The following is a 17,481-nucleotide window of genomic DNA, read 5'->3' as shown; positions in this document are numbered from 1 at the left end:
ACTTAGCACTGCTTTGGTAAAATAAAAATTCTTGGAAGGATTTTGATACTTCAAAAAATATTACTGATCCTAAAGAAATATTATTGTAGGATATATTTTAAGATTACAAGAAATCTTACACTTTTGGATATTCATCCTCTTCCCAAAATTCCTGTCGAGTTATGAATATTATACCACAAAAAATTTAGGTTGCAAGAAATGTTTTAAGATTCCAAAATATAAACATTTTGATTCCCAACCTCTATTTATTGTTATAATTTAAAAAAATGTTACAATGAATGAAATATATGACATTAAAAAAATCTTTATTATAATACTGTGAGTGTTTCCAAAAATTATCTGTTAGACTGCACATTTAATGCATTCAAAATTGAATCAATTAATCAGATTATTAATAAATATTTAACTAATAAAGGTTAACATTAAGAAATACAGTTAATGATTTTAAATTGCTTATCTTTTTAAGTAGTTACAAAAATTTTAAAGATAAAAAAATGCAGTCTTATATTTTGTAAAATAGCAACACTCACATAACTGAGTATGAGTGAGCTCATGTACATTATCAATTAATTTAGGATTCACATAGTTGCAGTACCACCAGGGATAGTAGATGATATACACATTGTTGTATGATGTAAACGATCACAAATTTTGGAAAGACTCTATACTAATACATTTTTTAATACACACAAAGGGTGGGGAAGGGCAGGCTGGAATTTTTTAGATATTAACCATAAAATGATAAATGGATTTCAATTAATTCCTAATTTTCCTAATTTCTACAGTTTTTAACCTCACACAAGAACAAAGTCTGCTACACTTAAGAGAGAAAATATTTTACCAACAAAAATTTATTCTTTGTGCAGTAAAAATAATGGCATATTAAAAGCAAAATATGCTGCACTAATATAAACATAAATGGATATTTCAGGACTGTTAAACAGCAACAGATGCATATTTTTCAACATTATTCAAATCATTTTCAAAAACAATATTCAACCATTATTTAGACCAGCGATGTCCAACTTATCATAGCCCGCGGGTCATATTTTCTTCACCAAACATTTCAGTGGCCAAGAAGGTTGATAAATGAAAAGTCAGTTTATGTTAATTTAAAAAAAATATTTTATTTATACTAAAAAGAAAACTTTTAATTATTCATATATTAATGAGAACATTGTGGCCATAATTGTTTAGGAACAATATCTTTTATGTCCACATCAATATTTGTTGTGGCAAGTCTAATTATATCGTCAAGAGGGGAATCTTTCAAACTGTTTTTATATTTTGACTTTATACTAAAAAGAAAACCTTAATATTCGTAATATATTAATGAGAACATTGTGGCCGTAATTGTTTAGCAACAATATCTTTTATGTCCACATCAATATTTGTTGTGGCAAGTCTAATTATATCTTCAAGAGGGGAATCTTTCAGTCTTTCAAACTGTTTCTATATTTTGACTTTATATATTTCACATTGGAATATGCATGCTCGCAGATATATATACTTCCGAACATTGATACAATTTGAAGTCCAAAATCTCTCAATTTGGGATATTTCTCTTTATCTAAAAATTTGAATATTTCTATTCCAGTTACTCCACGAGACGTAAAAAATGGGTCAGCCTGCAGGTCGCATAATTCTATTTGATATTTAAGATCAATGGAGTTGATATCAATATTAATTGGATCACAAAATAAATCACATTTTTTAATGAATTCTCTATCCAAAAATGGCTTCTTTGCCTTTACTATTTCTAAACAAACTTCAAATGATGCAGCTACAGATGCTTCTTGAAATTTTGGTTCTTCATTTAAATCGTTTGATGATCCAGCTGCTTTTTCATTTTTTTCACTAGTGGTATTTTCATGTCTCGCGTGTATGAATGATACTTTTTTTCATGCATGGGAAGATAATGGTGCTTCAAGTTATATTCTTTACACACAGCTATGATTTGTAAACATTCCAAACACTGTGGTTTACCATTCTTGTTCAGAATAAATAAATAATCTATCTCCCAGCAATCTTAAAATTCTCGATTTTCGAGGTCTATTTTTCTTTTATTAGTAGCACTCATATTCTATAATTATTTTAATTAATAAATAAATATGAAATTAAGTTAATAATATTATAACACAGTCACCCCTCAACAAATTCTAGACAGGACTGCGCTCGTACGATTGCATGAATCAACCAAATAGCGTAGGGTAGTGTGTGCCAACCATAGGTAAACAACAACCAACCACAAATATAATATGTGGTGCCAACGTTGAGCCAACCATCATCAGACGTTAAACGGATTGCTGCTGTACTCAGCCAGGTTAAGTGAAGTTACGCAAACTAAATAGTACCTACTTTAAATTCAAATTAGAATTAAATTTTCACATAGTAAAATAATTTTAATATTAATAATAATAATTTAGTAACATAAATTTATTCATAGTAAAATGTACTCGTGGGCCGTAAAAATAATTTGGCGGGCTGTATACAGCACGTGGGCCGCCAGTTGGACAGCCCTGATTTAGACAGTTACAGTCTATGTTACTACAGAGTTTTATAACTATCACAAAGTTATGCTACAATAATTTTGTTGATGGATGCAGCCAAAAGAATAATTGGTAAATAAAATTATTAATTAATATATCACATAAAAAATTAGTGTTTTTATTGCATTAAAATCATTCAATTGATGAAAAATTCATCCACATAAAATTACAGCACCTACCTAAGTAATACGAATGCATTCAAATACATTCTTCAAATAAAAGAATATTACTTGCAAACTTCGATTAGCAATATTTTTTTTGCAGTATTTATAAAACAAAATCACAAAGTATAATATCCAAGAATATAAAACGATATAAGTATGATTATAATGAATGAATTTTCAGAATAAAAGCAGAACTTAGATAATTACAAATATAATTTTAATATTGTTAATGCTATAAAACTACAAAGGTATAGAACTTTGAAATTTTTATATCATTTTCATTTTTTAGCATTTCACATCTTTCATAAAACATCAATGCTAAATATTAAAAAATACGTACAAAAGGATTGTCAGAGCAGGAAAAAAAAATTCTAATATTTCTAACAAAATACATTATTTTTAAACACCTTTACAATTTTATAAACATTACCTCCATTGCATATCTTGTCCTTTCAACATGAAAGCGCTGTAAAAATGGAGCAACTAAATGGCAGATGAACAAAAATTGTTCCTCAGTCTTCACAGCAGGTTTAAACTTTTCTTTCAACAATCTAAACATTAAAAATAATACCCTTAAGCTTGGAACATGTCACTAAAAGAAAACTGTTTCAAAGCATCTGATATTTCAGTTGTGCTTCATTTGTCATTCTAAGTTAATTTGACTATTAAAACACGTTCATTAAAAATATTAAAGGATCTAAAAATATACCAAAGGCAGAATAAATTAACTTACTGTGTCAATGTACAAATCTGTCCAATGCTAGCATGATACCAAACAGCATGAGTGAGTGCAACAAGATAACTGCAAGGGAGTTCAGTCATACTGTTATAGCTGCCTGCAAAATCAAACATCAAAAATGGATCCATATCAGGAGATGGATTTGCAAGAAGTGGAGACTGCATAACTTCTAATATGCGATCATTCAAAACAGACCAATAAGCCTCCTGAAAGAACAAAAGGCAGGAATATATTTAGAATATCCTACTACAGGGCTTAATTTCTCAAATTAGAAGTGCTGGAGCCCTATGGAAGACTGTCAGTAAAGATTAACAAGAGTAAATAAATAAATAAAATGACTATTAAACTCATTAATAATTTTAAAATTAAATGATTAATTATTATCAAATTAATTAACAGCTATTTAATTAATGTTTATAAATTGTTATTTAATCAATAATTATTATATAATTAATTAATTACAATTTAATTGAATTAATTACAATTACAAATCAATTATATAATTAATTATTATTTATTGAAATAACTAAATAAAGTTTAAAGTAATTAAATAATTAAAATTACATTAAATTTAGAGATAAATTTAATAAGCGATTTTTAATATAATTTTATTGCTAAAAATAAAATTTTTTAGATAAAATTTCTACTGAAATCGTTATTCAGTTACATAAAAGAAGTACCACAGCCTTCTTATTTAGGGCTTCGGTGCACTGTGGCTAGAATTATGATTTATTACAAAAACTAAGAAGCACCGTAGCCAGTCCAATTTTAGCTCTGATCGTAGGGGGGATGCTGTTTTATCATCACATATATTAATTAAAAGTACAGCTTATGAAAATTCAAATAATGCTAAAAACAGGGTGAAACAGAATGACGGCATGAGGGTATGAGTATTTGGAAACATAAAATGAGGGGAATCTTAGTGAGCAAGAATGTTTTGTTTGACTGCAGCTCTCTGCAGATATAATTATAGCCATCAAGCAGATATGTGTCAGGGGTAAAATAAGTCCTGAATCTGACTCCTAAGGATGAATGTAAAGTTGCTGATTAAACTTATTGCCCCCCTCCCATATTTAGTTACATTAGTTGATACTGTGGGAAGACGATGTATAAAACGTGCTTGAACAGTTTATTTCAGTATTTCACTTTTATTATACTTGCTGTCACTTAACGCACATTTAAGAACATAAATTTTCCTTCCTGCAAAGATAACTAAATCAAAAATCTTCCAGTCGCGTTTCAAGAATTCTGTTAAGCTGCAAGCTAGCCTTACTTCGGTCCATCATAAGGGATACACGTCAACAGTTATCCAAAATTGAACATGAGCTCTATAAGCTTCATCTGGAACTCACTAATTCATATCCAAAATTCACTGCCTTTGAAGATCTTGGTCTAGAATGGAGAATGCAGTTAACCGTCATAAAAACATCCTTGCAGTTAAATTCGAAAAACTTCTTTTACAGTGTTCCAGTTCAAGTAGTTCAAAAATCTTCCCATTGTAAACATTAAGCCAATAGTTAATATTTCTAATGTTAGTTTATCAGAAGAACAAGAGAGAATTCTAAAATATAATTTTAACTTCTCACAAACCTCTAAACCCTTGATTCCAAAGATTTTGGCTCCTATTGAAAATGCTTTCAAGTTCAATAAAGTTTCAGATTTACAGAAAGAAATGATTAGGCATCTTATTGCTCATAATGTGAAATTCAATAATAAACCTTTAAAACCAAATCTAACTGCGAGAGAAAGAGCTACAATGCACGAAATTCATTCTAACCTGGATATTATCATTTCAAAGGCCGACAAAGGTGGCCAGATCGCCGTTATGGATAAGAATACTTACATCGATGGTGTCACTAAACTCTTAAACAAAGGACCACATAATCTGATCCCTAAAGATCCTTCACCTTCGGACTTGTCAAAAATAAAAACTGTCAAAATAAAACTTTACAAATCATTTCAAGCAACTTAAAACATTTGCTTATCCCATCTGTTGCGAATTGTGTCAGATTATATGCTCTTCCCAAAATTCATAAGAGTGGTATTCCTTTCCGCCCTATTGTATCAAATTTAGGTACTGCCTCGTATCCATTAGCTAAATAATTAGTTTCTAGATTTTCAAGTCTATTAGACAATAATCTTTACACCATAAAAAATTCAATAGAGTTTGTAAAAAAGGTTAAAAACATTTCTCCTAGAAATTTACTCATGGTTTCTTTTGATGTAAAATCATTATTCACCAATGTTCCAGTGGAGGGTGCATTAAGATGTCTAGAAACCAGACTTCGCGAATTTCATTTCTCTTGCATCGAAATTGATGAGCTAATTTCTCTCACTCTGTTTGAAACATACACATTTTGTTTTCCAAAATAAATATTACAAGTAAGCTGAGGGATTAGCCATGGGAAGTCTCCCTCAGTCCCATCCTGGCTGATATCTACATGCATTATTATGAATCAAAATTGTTTGATACTTTAAACTTCTCAGTATGGTTTCGCTATGTAGATGATACTTTTACCCTATTTGAAGGTAATAAAGATGATTTAAAAAAAAACTTTCAATAATGAGTTCCATTGATCCTGCTATTTGAACTTGAGACTTGCAATTCTGTTCCGTTTCTGGACATTCTGGTCACACGTAACACGTCCAACTTTAGTACTACGGTTTACTGTAAACCTTCATCTGTTTGCCTTCCATCACACTTCAAATCATATCATCCGACTAAACAAAAGTTAGCTTCATTTTATTCCTATGTTTTCTGTGATCTTCAAGTTTGCTCCTCCAAACTATCTCTTGATGAAGAACTAAATTACTTAAAAGCAATAGCTATTGACAGGGGCTTTTCACCCAACATTATTAATCAAGCAGTTAAAAAATTCTCATCTGAACACACCAAAAGGCACACTTTTGTTTTAGGACATTATAAAAATTCTGTTTTCATTCCCTTCTTTCCATCAATTAGCTATAAAGTTGCATGTATTTTGCAGAAATTTAACTTTCGAGCCGTTTAACTCAAGGACCACATTCTGGATATGAATTCCTGAGGTGTTTACAGGATTCCTTGCCTGTGTGGCTTAATTTACATTGGCCAAACTAAGAGAGCCTTAAAATTTCGCGTTAAGAAATATGAGGCATATGTTAGAAAAAAGGAAACACAGAAGTCTTCTGTTGCCCAACATGGTTGGTCCGAAAATCGCACTTTCAATTTTTCTGCTACCAAAATTATTCAAAAAACATCTTCAATTGGGGAACTGGATTTTCTAGAGGCATTTCACATTCAAAAAAATCCTTCTGTTCTAGTTAACGACCTTAATTCCAATCCATCTTTGGCTTCAGCCTTTAAAGAAATTATGTTTTAGTTCTGGTTTCATCAACAGTTGGTGGCAGTGGCTTATCTCCTGTCTAGGCTTTCTTATCTTATCTAATCATTATAGCTTATCTCGTTCATTTGCGCTTTTGCAGCTGAGGATGATGGTTCGGTAAAACCATCGAAACTAGTCCTGTGAAAATTTTAAAATATAACGCTGATTTTTGTTGTTTGATTTCTAAATTAATATTTGTTCGGCGTGTTATTGTATCTTAAATACATTAAGCTTAATACCAGCATACCAAAGTTAGTTTATGCCCTAAAATATCACTTTTGGAGGAGGTTTTCAAAAAGGCTCCAATACACACTCCTATATAATAGAACCCAATTAAATTTTCTAATAAGATTTACAGAAAAATTATTCCACAACTCAAATTTTTTTCCAAAAAAATTTTTTATTTGAGAATTTTTAAAGTGAATCCACTAAAATAAAAGTCTCAGGTAATTAATTTTTATGAAAGAAATATACTAATAGGTAAACAAACAAAAAGGAAAATTATTTTTTGCAGATTACAGAAAATTACTTACAGGCAAGGCTGTTAAAACAAGTCCAACTGCATTCATCCAAGCCAAGATGTTAGAATGTGCAGTTACAGTACGTCTGAAATAAAAGTTTCATAAATACACTGCACATTATAAAGGAAGCAATAGCAAAACATTCAGAAGCCAAACGTTTAATTACTGAAGAAATTAAAAACTCAACTATCATTCAGGAATAGAATTACAGAACCATAGCTTTAAATAATTAGTTTTTCTTTTTATAAAGCTCAAAATAAACAACAAAACAGGAGGGTGATCAGAAAAACTTTGCTGAAATATTAAATGACTTTTTCAAATATGTAATGAGCTGGGGGGGGGAGAAAGATGTGACTTAGTAAGCTTAAATACAAATAAAGCTGACTCTCTTAACATTCTTGCTCTTAACTGAAAGGTAGACTTTAAATATAGATATAAATAATTCTTTATTTGAAGCTGAATTTCTAATCCTTTCAGATGCTTTTTTTAAAATCAATTAATTATACAAGCATGACTTATGTGAATTTTACATGTAACTTAATTGTTATATTAAGCCTTCACAGTAGAAACAACTTAATATAAAATTTAACAAAGTGACTTTTAAATTTCCTAAAAATATTAGAAGTTATTACAAACTATATATGTTAATTTTGCATTATTTTTTCTCTCTTTTTTAAAATTTATTATATTTTAACATTTTTAAGGCCTTTTCTAAATATTTGCGAGGGTGGGGGTTAATTGCATACTTAAAAAAAAGTACCATAACACTGTTATTTTGTTTCATTTCAGCAGGAGAGGATTAAGTATGATTTGTTAACTAGATGACAGTTTGAAACTGTATTCATTTGATATGGCTTCTAAATCGAAATTTAAGTTTTAAAAAGAATTAACTACTCCAGAAAAGGAATAATGAAAGGTGTAATTTGTCAGTTAAAAGCAAAAACTTTTGAAATACTAAAATACAGTGTTCATATAAAAAATTTTAAAAAAATGCAGTTTACTCTCTGTCATCAGCAGTTCCTGATGATTTTGGTTTGTTGAAGAGGTAACTGTCCACTACAAGTGATGGTTGGTTCATTTGATTTTGTCAAAGCACATGAGAGCGAACTGCCTAAGGGGAGAGATGCCTTCACAGATGATTTTCTAAGGGAAACTGTTTTGCATAAACATTACACAAAAGCAATTGAATTACAAGTGTTCAGTGACTTTACTACTCAGCTCCTAGAAAAGTGACACAAAATGCCAATACTTATTTTCATCACTTTCATGGGTGATTATTTTAGGGATCATTTAGAGTTGTTTGTTTCTAGGGAGGATTACTGTAAACAGGCAATTATATTTAAATAATTCATTTAAAAATTAAAAATAATCCTGAAAGATTTAAAATTCAAAATCTCACTAAATGTTCTAAAATCATGTTTTGAAAACTTTATAAAAGAATTCTTAAAATCTCAAAGAAAATTTTTTTATTCAAAGGAAGGGGGGGAATAAAAAAAATAAATAAAGTATTTCCTTCCCAATAACAATGTTAGGTATATTCTCATTATAGAATGGGTATGGTGAAAATACTACAGAATTAAAAATTTATCGCTATTACCTTAAGAATTATTATTAGAATATAATTTATAACAATTACCTATAAAAATTTTATTACAAAAGTAGATATTTTAAGAAATAATTCTCAAACTTACCCTCGCAGAATAATATCCAGCAAGGCATTTCCAACAGCATTAGTAGAAATAGGTAAAGCCATAAGTTCAATACAAGTTACATGTAGTGCATGAGCAGCTGGATTAGGAAATTCATTAAACCTCCAATCAGTATGAGGAAATGGGGATTTTCCACCAAGTGCTGATATTTTATTAAGGAAATAATAATAATGATGATAATAATTAAAAAAATTTTCCCCATCAGCATACATAAATATTCATAGAATCTTATGGATAGAAAAATGGCATTTTTTTAAAAATAAAAATTTATATTCAAAGTCAGAAATTTAGAACCAATTTTTACAAATACCAAAAATTTAAATTCATAAGTAATAAATTTCAAATAATTCTTTAAATGCAAATTTGAATTTAATAAATGTAAAAACCAAAACACTTTAAACAAGCAATATCCCAATTCAAAAAATCAATGAAATTTAAAGAAAAAAAGAGCATAATAGAAGAGGGATTCAATCAACTTCATTGGGAAGAGGAATATTGAAATCAATTGAAATCTTTCTTCCACAAAAATCCTTGCTTTTCTGTATCGGGAATTAATTGATGAACCATTTCAGAGTTTAGAATTTACTTTTTTTCTTCCCTTGGTTTGGGGAGGGGCCAGACTTTTCGGGTGAGCTATTAAAATACATTGAAATGGTTCATCAGCTAATTCTGGATACAGAAAAGCAAGGATTTTTTGTGGAAGAGAGATTTCAATTAATTTCAATATTCCTCTTCCCAATGAAGTGGCAATGAAGTTGATTGAATCCCTCTTCTATTATGCTCTTTTTTTCTTTAAATTTCATTGATGTTTTTAATTGGGATATTGTTTGCTTGAAGTGTTTTGGTTTTAACATTTAAATTCTTTATTGCATTTATAGGATTATTTAAAATTTATTATTCATGAATTTTAATTTTTGGTCTTTGTGAAAAATTGGTTCTAAATTTCTTACTTTATGTCTTTACTAATAATTTTTCAGCAGCTTAATATGCAAAAATACTAACCATGATTATATTATGTTTTTTTTTTAAATTGTTTTGTAATTATATACATATATGTTTAATTAGAAACACATTTTATCAGTATTAATGTTAGAAGGCAAATTTTTGAAATGTAAAAAAATAAATTATGAGCAAGCACAACAGTGCTCCACCAAATGACTGAAAGCAACTTAAATGATAAATTTATTTTTTGTTAATTTTATTTGCTTGACTGTTAGATTTAAATATAAATTCCTATCATTTATAATAAATATTTACAAAATTTACACTATGAAGAAACTAAACTTAAGTTTATTTGATTTCCTTTCCACAATAATAATAATAAAAACCACTATAATTTTTTATTAACACAAATGCCAATTTAAGTCTGAATTTTGTCTAGAAATTTTACTTTGTGTGCCACAGGCATGAAAATACACAACACTTGGGAAAGCTGACAGACTTTAGCAACCTAATCCATGCTTTTTTTATACAATTAATTTGAATTTTTTCATTTAAATTCTGACTAAAATGAAGATGAGATATAATCCTTGGTAGAATGATTTAAAATAATTAATCCATTAATGACTGATGCTGCATTTTCGCAACATTAGTCAACAAATTTTTTTCATTTTCTGTATAATGTTTTTTATCTGAACCCTTTTTTGATGGGGGCATACTGTACTTCATTGTTTCTGGCAAGAAAAGCTCTTTCTCTCACATTAAAATTTTTATAAAAATAAATTATCATTTTGTTACTTTTTTGCAAAGTTTTTTCTTTTAATTTTGAGTAAATCTTATAGAAAGCACAATGAATCAAATGATATTATGAAGACAAGCCAATCTTCTAGAAACATCAGACTGTATAATGGCATCCAAAGGTAAGATTGTTATTTTATTTTTGTTGGTATAAATATGCATTTTTAAAAATATTGCAAAAATGCAACATCAAAGCAATGGTTTTTTGAGTATATACAGAACTTCATTTTTAGATAGTGGTATCTTCTTTTTCATATCCTCCCCCGGGGGTCAACGCAGGGAACTCTGCGAAGCTACTGGCTAGGATCTGTACCTAGGCAGTCTCGGCCATTGGGGTATACAAATAACAAACCTAGTGGTTCTAAAGGCCATAGAAAGATTGCTTATCAGTTGGCCCATGGGTCTGGCATGTCCTAGAGCTCAAAGCTCTATTAGCCCAGAGTGGCATCCTGGGTTCTGCTTGGGTGTGGCGTCCCGGGTTTTCAGGGTAATGTTTTTGGGTGACAGGCAGCCCATGTGACTGGTAGGTAAGCAAACTGACAACCAGTGTCACTGAAGGGCAATGACACCAGCCTTCTCTAAGGTGCAAGGACAGGGTTGAGCCCATGAACCTGGCTCGGCAGTCGGACATGCAGACATGCAGTGCAGTTAAGTCGAACAGAATGTGGAATGCCCAAAATCCTATCTTACAGATTCCTCAAAACAACTGTTCTAAAACAATGAATATCTAAGGCAATAGTTTTTAATGTTGAATGAAGCATTGTAATTCATGAAGGATTGGATAAAACCGAAAAACTGGCTAAGATTCATCTTTATATTTTAAATGTCAATTTCCTGCCATATGATGTTTTTTTTTTTTTTTTTTTTTCAATACATCTTTCTATAGATGAGATCTTTTGAAGATCTATTGTCCAATAATATAAATGCTGGACACTACAAGCTATAATTAATTTTTTTAGTCTATTAGGTTAACATTATTATTTTACATTCATTCAGTTTTTGATTTAAACCTTTACTGTTACTTCTATCTTCCATTTCCCTACCAGAATGTAAATTTAATTTCAGAGTATTTAAGCTGAAATTTCTGGATTATAAGTCGGAGCGTGCTTCTGCCTCTCAAGACCATATTACTAGGCTTTGGCAGCTCTGATAGAATAGAATTCTGCAGCTTCATATTATAGCAGCTGATATTTAAATTGTTAAAGTGTAAAGTTTGAGCTAACCTTGCATTTAATCATTTGTGCAGTCTTAGTTTTAATTTGAATTTTGTCTGTTAAGTTCAGTTAAATCGTCATGAGTTGTGGTTGCTTATGTGAACACGAGAAGTGCCATTTATATTGAAAGTTCTGATTTAATAAAAAGAAAAGGTTATTTTTTATCCTTTCCGAGGCTTCTTACAGATTAACGATAATTTTGTGTAAGTGTGTTAGGCTCATATCACACATGCATTTGTTTTATACAAACAACTATTTTGGACAATTTTTCTGCCTGGATTACTATTGAAAGAAAAACGTGCGAGTTTTTCCTTCCTTTTAAAAAATATTGCAAGTAGTTCATTTTCAACCATTCAGCTATAAGCTTTGAATGCTATTAGCTTGTTTGTAAAGGAGAACCAGTTTTCCCTTTACATGTTAACCCCAAAGTTATCTATGGCGATTGGCTGTTGTGACAAAGCAGAAAAATTGTTCCAAATGGTTGTTCTTCTGAAACAAACGGATGTGTGATAGCAACCTTAGGAGTTTGGATACCAAATTCCTAAGGTTGTGTTCCTGCCAAAGAACACCAAATTCTATAAGTCTTATACTGTAACCATATTTTATCACCTTTTTCTTATAATATTATGATATATGATTGAGATTTTTTTTCAGATTCATTACTTAATGAAACATTTCAGACTTCTTTTTTATATGTGTTATTTGATTCAACAGTTATTGATTTTATATGTGTTATTTGATTCAGTCAGTCTCTTCCAACAGATTGTGTGAAGATTTCTTCTATTTGTCAACCATAATTTTCCATTAATAAATAAAAAATAACTGCTTAATCGATGTGAATATGCAAATCTAACTACATTTAACAAAGTAGCAATATTTTGAAAATTTTCCAAATTTTATCAAAAAGGTCACTTCTTTGTCCCCCCCCCCCAAAAAAAAGGGAGAGAGATAGGAGGGATTATTATTTTTTACTATTTATTTCTAAATGTGTAGACTTTTATATATATATTTTTTTGATAGAGTTCAAGACTGGAAGACCTTCACTGTAAGTTTTTATCAGCTACTGAAAGTACAGTTGATGACCATTAACAATGAAACATCATTTCATTCAAATGGCCACCAAAGCTGCTTTTCATAGCTTGCAATTGAGAATCCGACTGTGAATGACATTTTGGCATATTTGAGGCATCACATCAACTATTTTTCATTGCATATTTTCTATGAGCTTGAATTACTTTTGCCTTTTTGGTACAGAATAGAGACTTAGAAAAACCTTAAAGAAAAGTTTATGGGTGTTAAATCACATGACCCTGACACTCAGATAGTCATTTTATGAAATTACGTGTGAGGGAAACTTCACACAAAGCAGCAACTGTTTTATCCCAAGCACTGTATGCACAGTATAGCATGTCTTGGTGAAAATTTTGTTTTCAAGATTCATATCAAGCAAATACATGCATGTTTTTGTCAAGATTCTAATTTTTATTGATATTCCAAGGGTGAATATTAATTCCACACTACATTAAGTGAAGTTCAACCCAAAATTAAAAAAAAAAATCACTTATCCTTTCTCTATAACTGTCTCCCTTGAGGATTAATTGCTCAGCTATCAGCTGTCTCATGTGCTGTTCAATTACAAATTTTTCCATGATTGTTAAAAATTATCACACATTTCTGTTAAATCAGATTTAGAAAAATTCATAAGTTTTTCCAAAGACAGCAACTTGAAATTTGGAAACCAAAAATAAAAACTCTTTAAAATTTAATTTAATTTAGCTTGGCTAATTTGGTAATAGCTAAAATGGAACTAATATGAATCTTATTAAATCTATTAAGAAAATTGATATGCTTCATTTTATCAACAGAGAAATTAATTTAATATTAACAAAGCTTCCACAATGATATATAAAGAAAATTTCAGTTTTTTAAAACCCCAACTATTATAGTAACATGAAAATAAATCACAAGGCAACAGAAAAGGATACTATCTACTAAACGGCCAATTAATTTCACATAGTAGTCATGTTCTGGTATCCAATCTAAATCATCTGAATTTTTTGCCATATAATTAAGATATCCTTCACTAAGAGCCCAGCCTTTAGGACGTATATCTTTCAAGGAACCTAAGAATTGAACAATTTTTTATAAATATACTAGTTATTAATACAAGTTGAAAATAAAAAACACAAAAGAACAAATGTTATTTTATATGATTGCATACATTTACACATTTATATAAGAAATACAAACCAATGATAGCAGATACTAGTTTTTTCTTCATAGGTGGACGGTCTTTTAGCTTTTGCTCATAATAGTGCAAAGTATTATACAGATATGTCACAGGGCGATCTGAAATTAAAATAAAGAATATGTGATAAGTTAATTAGATAATGATAATGTCATGTTAAATTTTGTTAACAGTTACTACAATCAAACTTTGAAAACACAAGTTTGAATTGTACAGAAATTTTTTTTCCCAGCATGTAATAACATTTAAGATCAAAAATAAAAAAATATATATAGTAATTATTATAATCAAAATTGTTATACAAAAACAATTATTTATTATAATTTATTATTAAATTATGTTAATATATCAAAATTATGTTCTGAAAAACTTGTATTTTTACCAATATATGAATAAATATGTAAATGCACAAAATTAAACACAATGAAATGAAATAGTTAATTACAAATCATGATCATATTTCAGCTTAAATTAAAAAAAAAATTAGTAATTTTTGCCTTAATTCTGTGCTCTTTGAACACTATGAAAATAAACACAGAAAAAAAAAAAAAAAAAAAAAAAAAAAAAAAAATCCCTACTACGTGATTATATCCATCTGCCCTATTTCATGAATAAACTGGTCTACATGGAGCATGCATGTTTGTGCTTATGGTCATGGCTGCAGCAGTCAAATTATGCTGTTTTCTAATACTCTCTCTATTCTTATTAATGACTCTATAACCATTTTACCTTTTCTCATTGGTGTGCTTTTTTAAATCATCCTTTGAAATATAAAATTATACTGCTTATTCAGGGCTTAAATTCAATCAGAATCTGGCTAAGCCACTTCTTTGTTTTCCTTATGAAATTGTAATTCCAGCTGCAGCCCCAAATAAGATAAAGTTCAGTATTTCATTTTAATTATTCATCATTAATTTCATAAAATGCTGAATTTTTGTTTGTCTCTTTATATTTATTAAATTAATAGCCCAAAAGGGCTATTAATTTCGTTTTGGCATTTTGTGTTAATTCACTATAAAGTTGGTTCACTTTTCAAATTGTTACCACCAAATATTAGAGCCCTGCATTATATTTAAAAAAAAATTAAATAATAAAGAATCTGTATGAATGTTTCTCATGCTGGGAAAAAAAAAAAAAAAAAAAAAAAAACAATGGTACTTAGAGACATCAAATTTTCAATAAGTTGTCCTCCACTAGAATATGGAAATCTGGAAGCCTGAACTTGGAATTTGTTTTATTATCTATTTCATATTTTTTAAAACTTTTGAATTTTTGATTAAGAAACTCAATGATTTTAAAGTGACCAATGGCAACAATGTACAGAGGACGGGAGGTGGAATCAATTATCTCCAACATGTGAGACTGTGCATCGGATATTCTAAAGGTATGCTCATTTTAAAATTACTTTGCGATATTGCTGTTGAATGAATTTTATGGTTTAAATGTGACGAACATGATATTTAACAAATAAAGGTAACAAACAAAACGGGGGGGGGGGGAACACCCCACTTTTTGGCATAATATAAAATCTGAAGCTTTCAGATTTTTGAATTGAATTTTGTATTGAATTTTTTAATTTTAATCATTACTTTCTTATTATTTTAATAGTAATTTTATTTATTTTTTATTTTATTTACAATGTTTATTTATTATTTTTCCTCTTGATGCCCTCTTGTAAGGCTCTGGCACTTCTGATTTTAGAAATTAAATTCCGGTTTTGTATGGACCGTGTGAAAATATAATGTGTCACCCAAGAATTTGATGCAACATTTATAACTGGCTGCATATAAGTTGGTGACATAAGTATAAATTCAAAATGCATAATTAATTTAAAAATGTAATATTCAAAGGTAGAAAAATAATGAACAAAGGATATAAATCTAGCTACTGACAAATACAGAATAGCACTATTAATAGAATTTCTCTTTTTAAAAAAATTTTTTTTTCTCTGGTTTGTTTTCACATAAGGCTACAACATAAAATACACAATAACACATAAAATATGTATTATTAACTATCAATAATAGCACAGAAATAGGTTTTAAACAAAATTCTTGGGAAATTGAAAGTTACATGCTAGAGTAAGCCACTCTGACCTTTGTGTCATTCACAGTTAAATTATAATTTGTAATAATGATTCTTATGCAGAATAATATATTAAAATTTCACATATACCATGAAATTTGTACAAACATCCTAGCTGATCAAGCAAACCCTCAACAGACATTGGAACAGTAGGAAGCTCTAGAAATCTGTGTATAACAATATCCATAACCTGCAGAGAACACACAAAATAAAAAGCATTAAAAAAAATAAATTAAAAAAAATTATAAACTGCACACAATAAAAAAATTGTACTTACAGGCAAAAATCTCAGGCATACATTTCCAAAATACACTGGCAAGTAAGTATGTTGACTACTTTGCGTATTTAGATCATGTAGCCCCTCGAAATAAAACTTTTCTTGGTACATCTAAAAAAATGTAATGAAAAAAAAATTTTTTTATCATGGAAAAACTTCATGTTCTTGATCATTTCTATAAAAATATGCAAATTAAATTTTAAGAAATTTGTAGTTAATTAGAAGTTAAATGCAACAAAAAGTGATAAAGTCTGTATGATAAAAATAAGCATGAAAGATAAAAGAATCTGCATATTTAATATATCAGAATTTAACGAAAGTTTCCTGCTATTGCAAATATCATCTGTGCAAACAGTTTGCGTTGGCATGTTTAATCACATTTTGCCAAACGATTTCTGGCATTCGAAAGAAAGAGACTGTGTTATGAAATCTGTAAAACAATACTGTTATCATTAAGCACAAGGTGTCTGAAATGGAACTATCATGCTATCAAACTATGACATTGAAGAAACAAAGTGCTCTGGCCAGCATACTGATGTCGATACAAGCCACCTGCGAGAACTTGTGAAAGAAGATCAGTATGCAACCACATGAGAGCTTTGCTAAGGAGTTATATATTAGTGCCATGTCCATTAGCCACACTATACATTGCAAACTTGACCTGTAAGTTCAATCGCTAGGTACCGCATGAGCTGACTCAAGCAGATAAGGACAAATGTGTTCGAGCCTGCACTAATCTGCTTGAATATTGATGCATTGACAAAATTTTGGAGTGGATCGTCACTTGTGATGAAAAGTAGATTTACTTCAACTACATAGGCCAAAAAGGGGGTTGGTCTGTGACCAGTCAGCCTGTCAACAGCGTGGCAAAGCACA

General features: G+C 29.5%; 1 protein-coding gene across 3 annotated transcripts in view; it reads right to left on the bottom strand.

The window, feature by feature from the left end:
• Window positions 1-17,481, bottom strand: part of MED23 (mediator complex subunit 23) — a 117,187-nt gene that overhangs the window by 8,062 nt on the left and 91,644 nt on the right. For 2 of the 3 annotated variants that reach the window (XM_085819207.1, XM_085819208.1), the window contains exons 25-32: window positions 16,606-16,716; window positions 16,419-16,518; window positions 14,246-14,344; window positions 13,981-14,118; window positions 9,027-9,186; window positions 7,348-7,420; window positions 3,447-3,658; window positions 3,144-3,264 (exon numbers count right to left, since the gene is read on the bottom strand). In XM_085819207.1, the coding sequence (XP_085675333.1) occupies window positions 3,144-3,264; window positions 3,447-3,658; window positions 7,348-7,420; window positions 9,027-9,186; window positions 13,981-14,118; window positions 14,246-14,344; window positions 16,419-16,518; window positions 16,606-16,716 (1,014 nt within the window). Of the gene's footprint in view, window positions 1-3,143; window positions 3,265-3,446; window positions 3,659-7,347; window positions 7,421-8,336; window positions 8,447-9,026; window positions 9,187-13,980; window positions 14,119-14,245; window positions 14,345-16,418; window positions 16,519-16,605; window positions 16,717-17,481 lie in introns of those variants that run through there. The other variant, XR_015041768.1, reaches the window with a different exon arrangement.

This window comes from Stegodyphus dumicola, chromosome 6 (assembly GCF_044657685.1).
Source record: "Stegodyphus dumicola isolate Sdum_Otavi_A_Nest chromosome 6, ASM4465768v1".
NCBI classification, from domain to species: domain Eukaryota; kingdom Metazoa; phylum Arthropoda; class Arachnida; order Araneae; family Eresidae; genus Stegodyphus; species Stegodyphus dumicola.
Note: the sequence above shows the minus strand (reverse complement) of the source record. Positions and strands in the feature narration are given on the sequence as shown.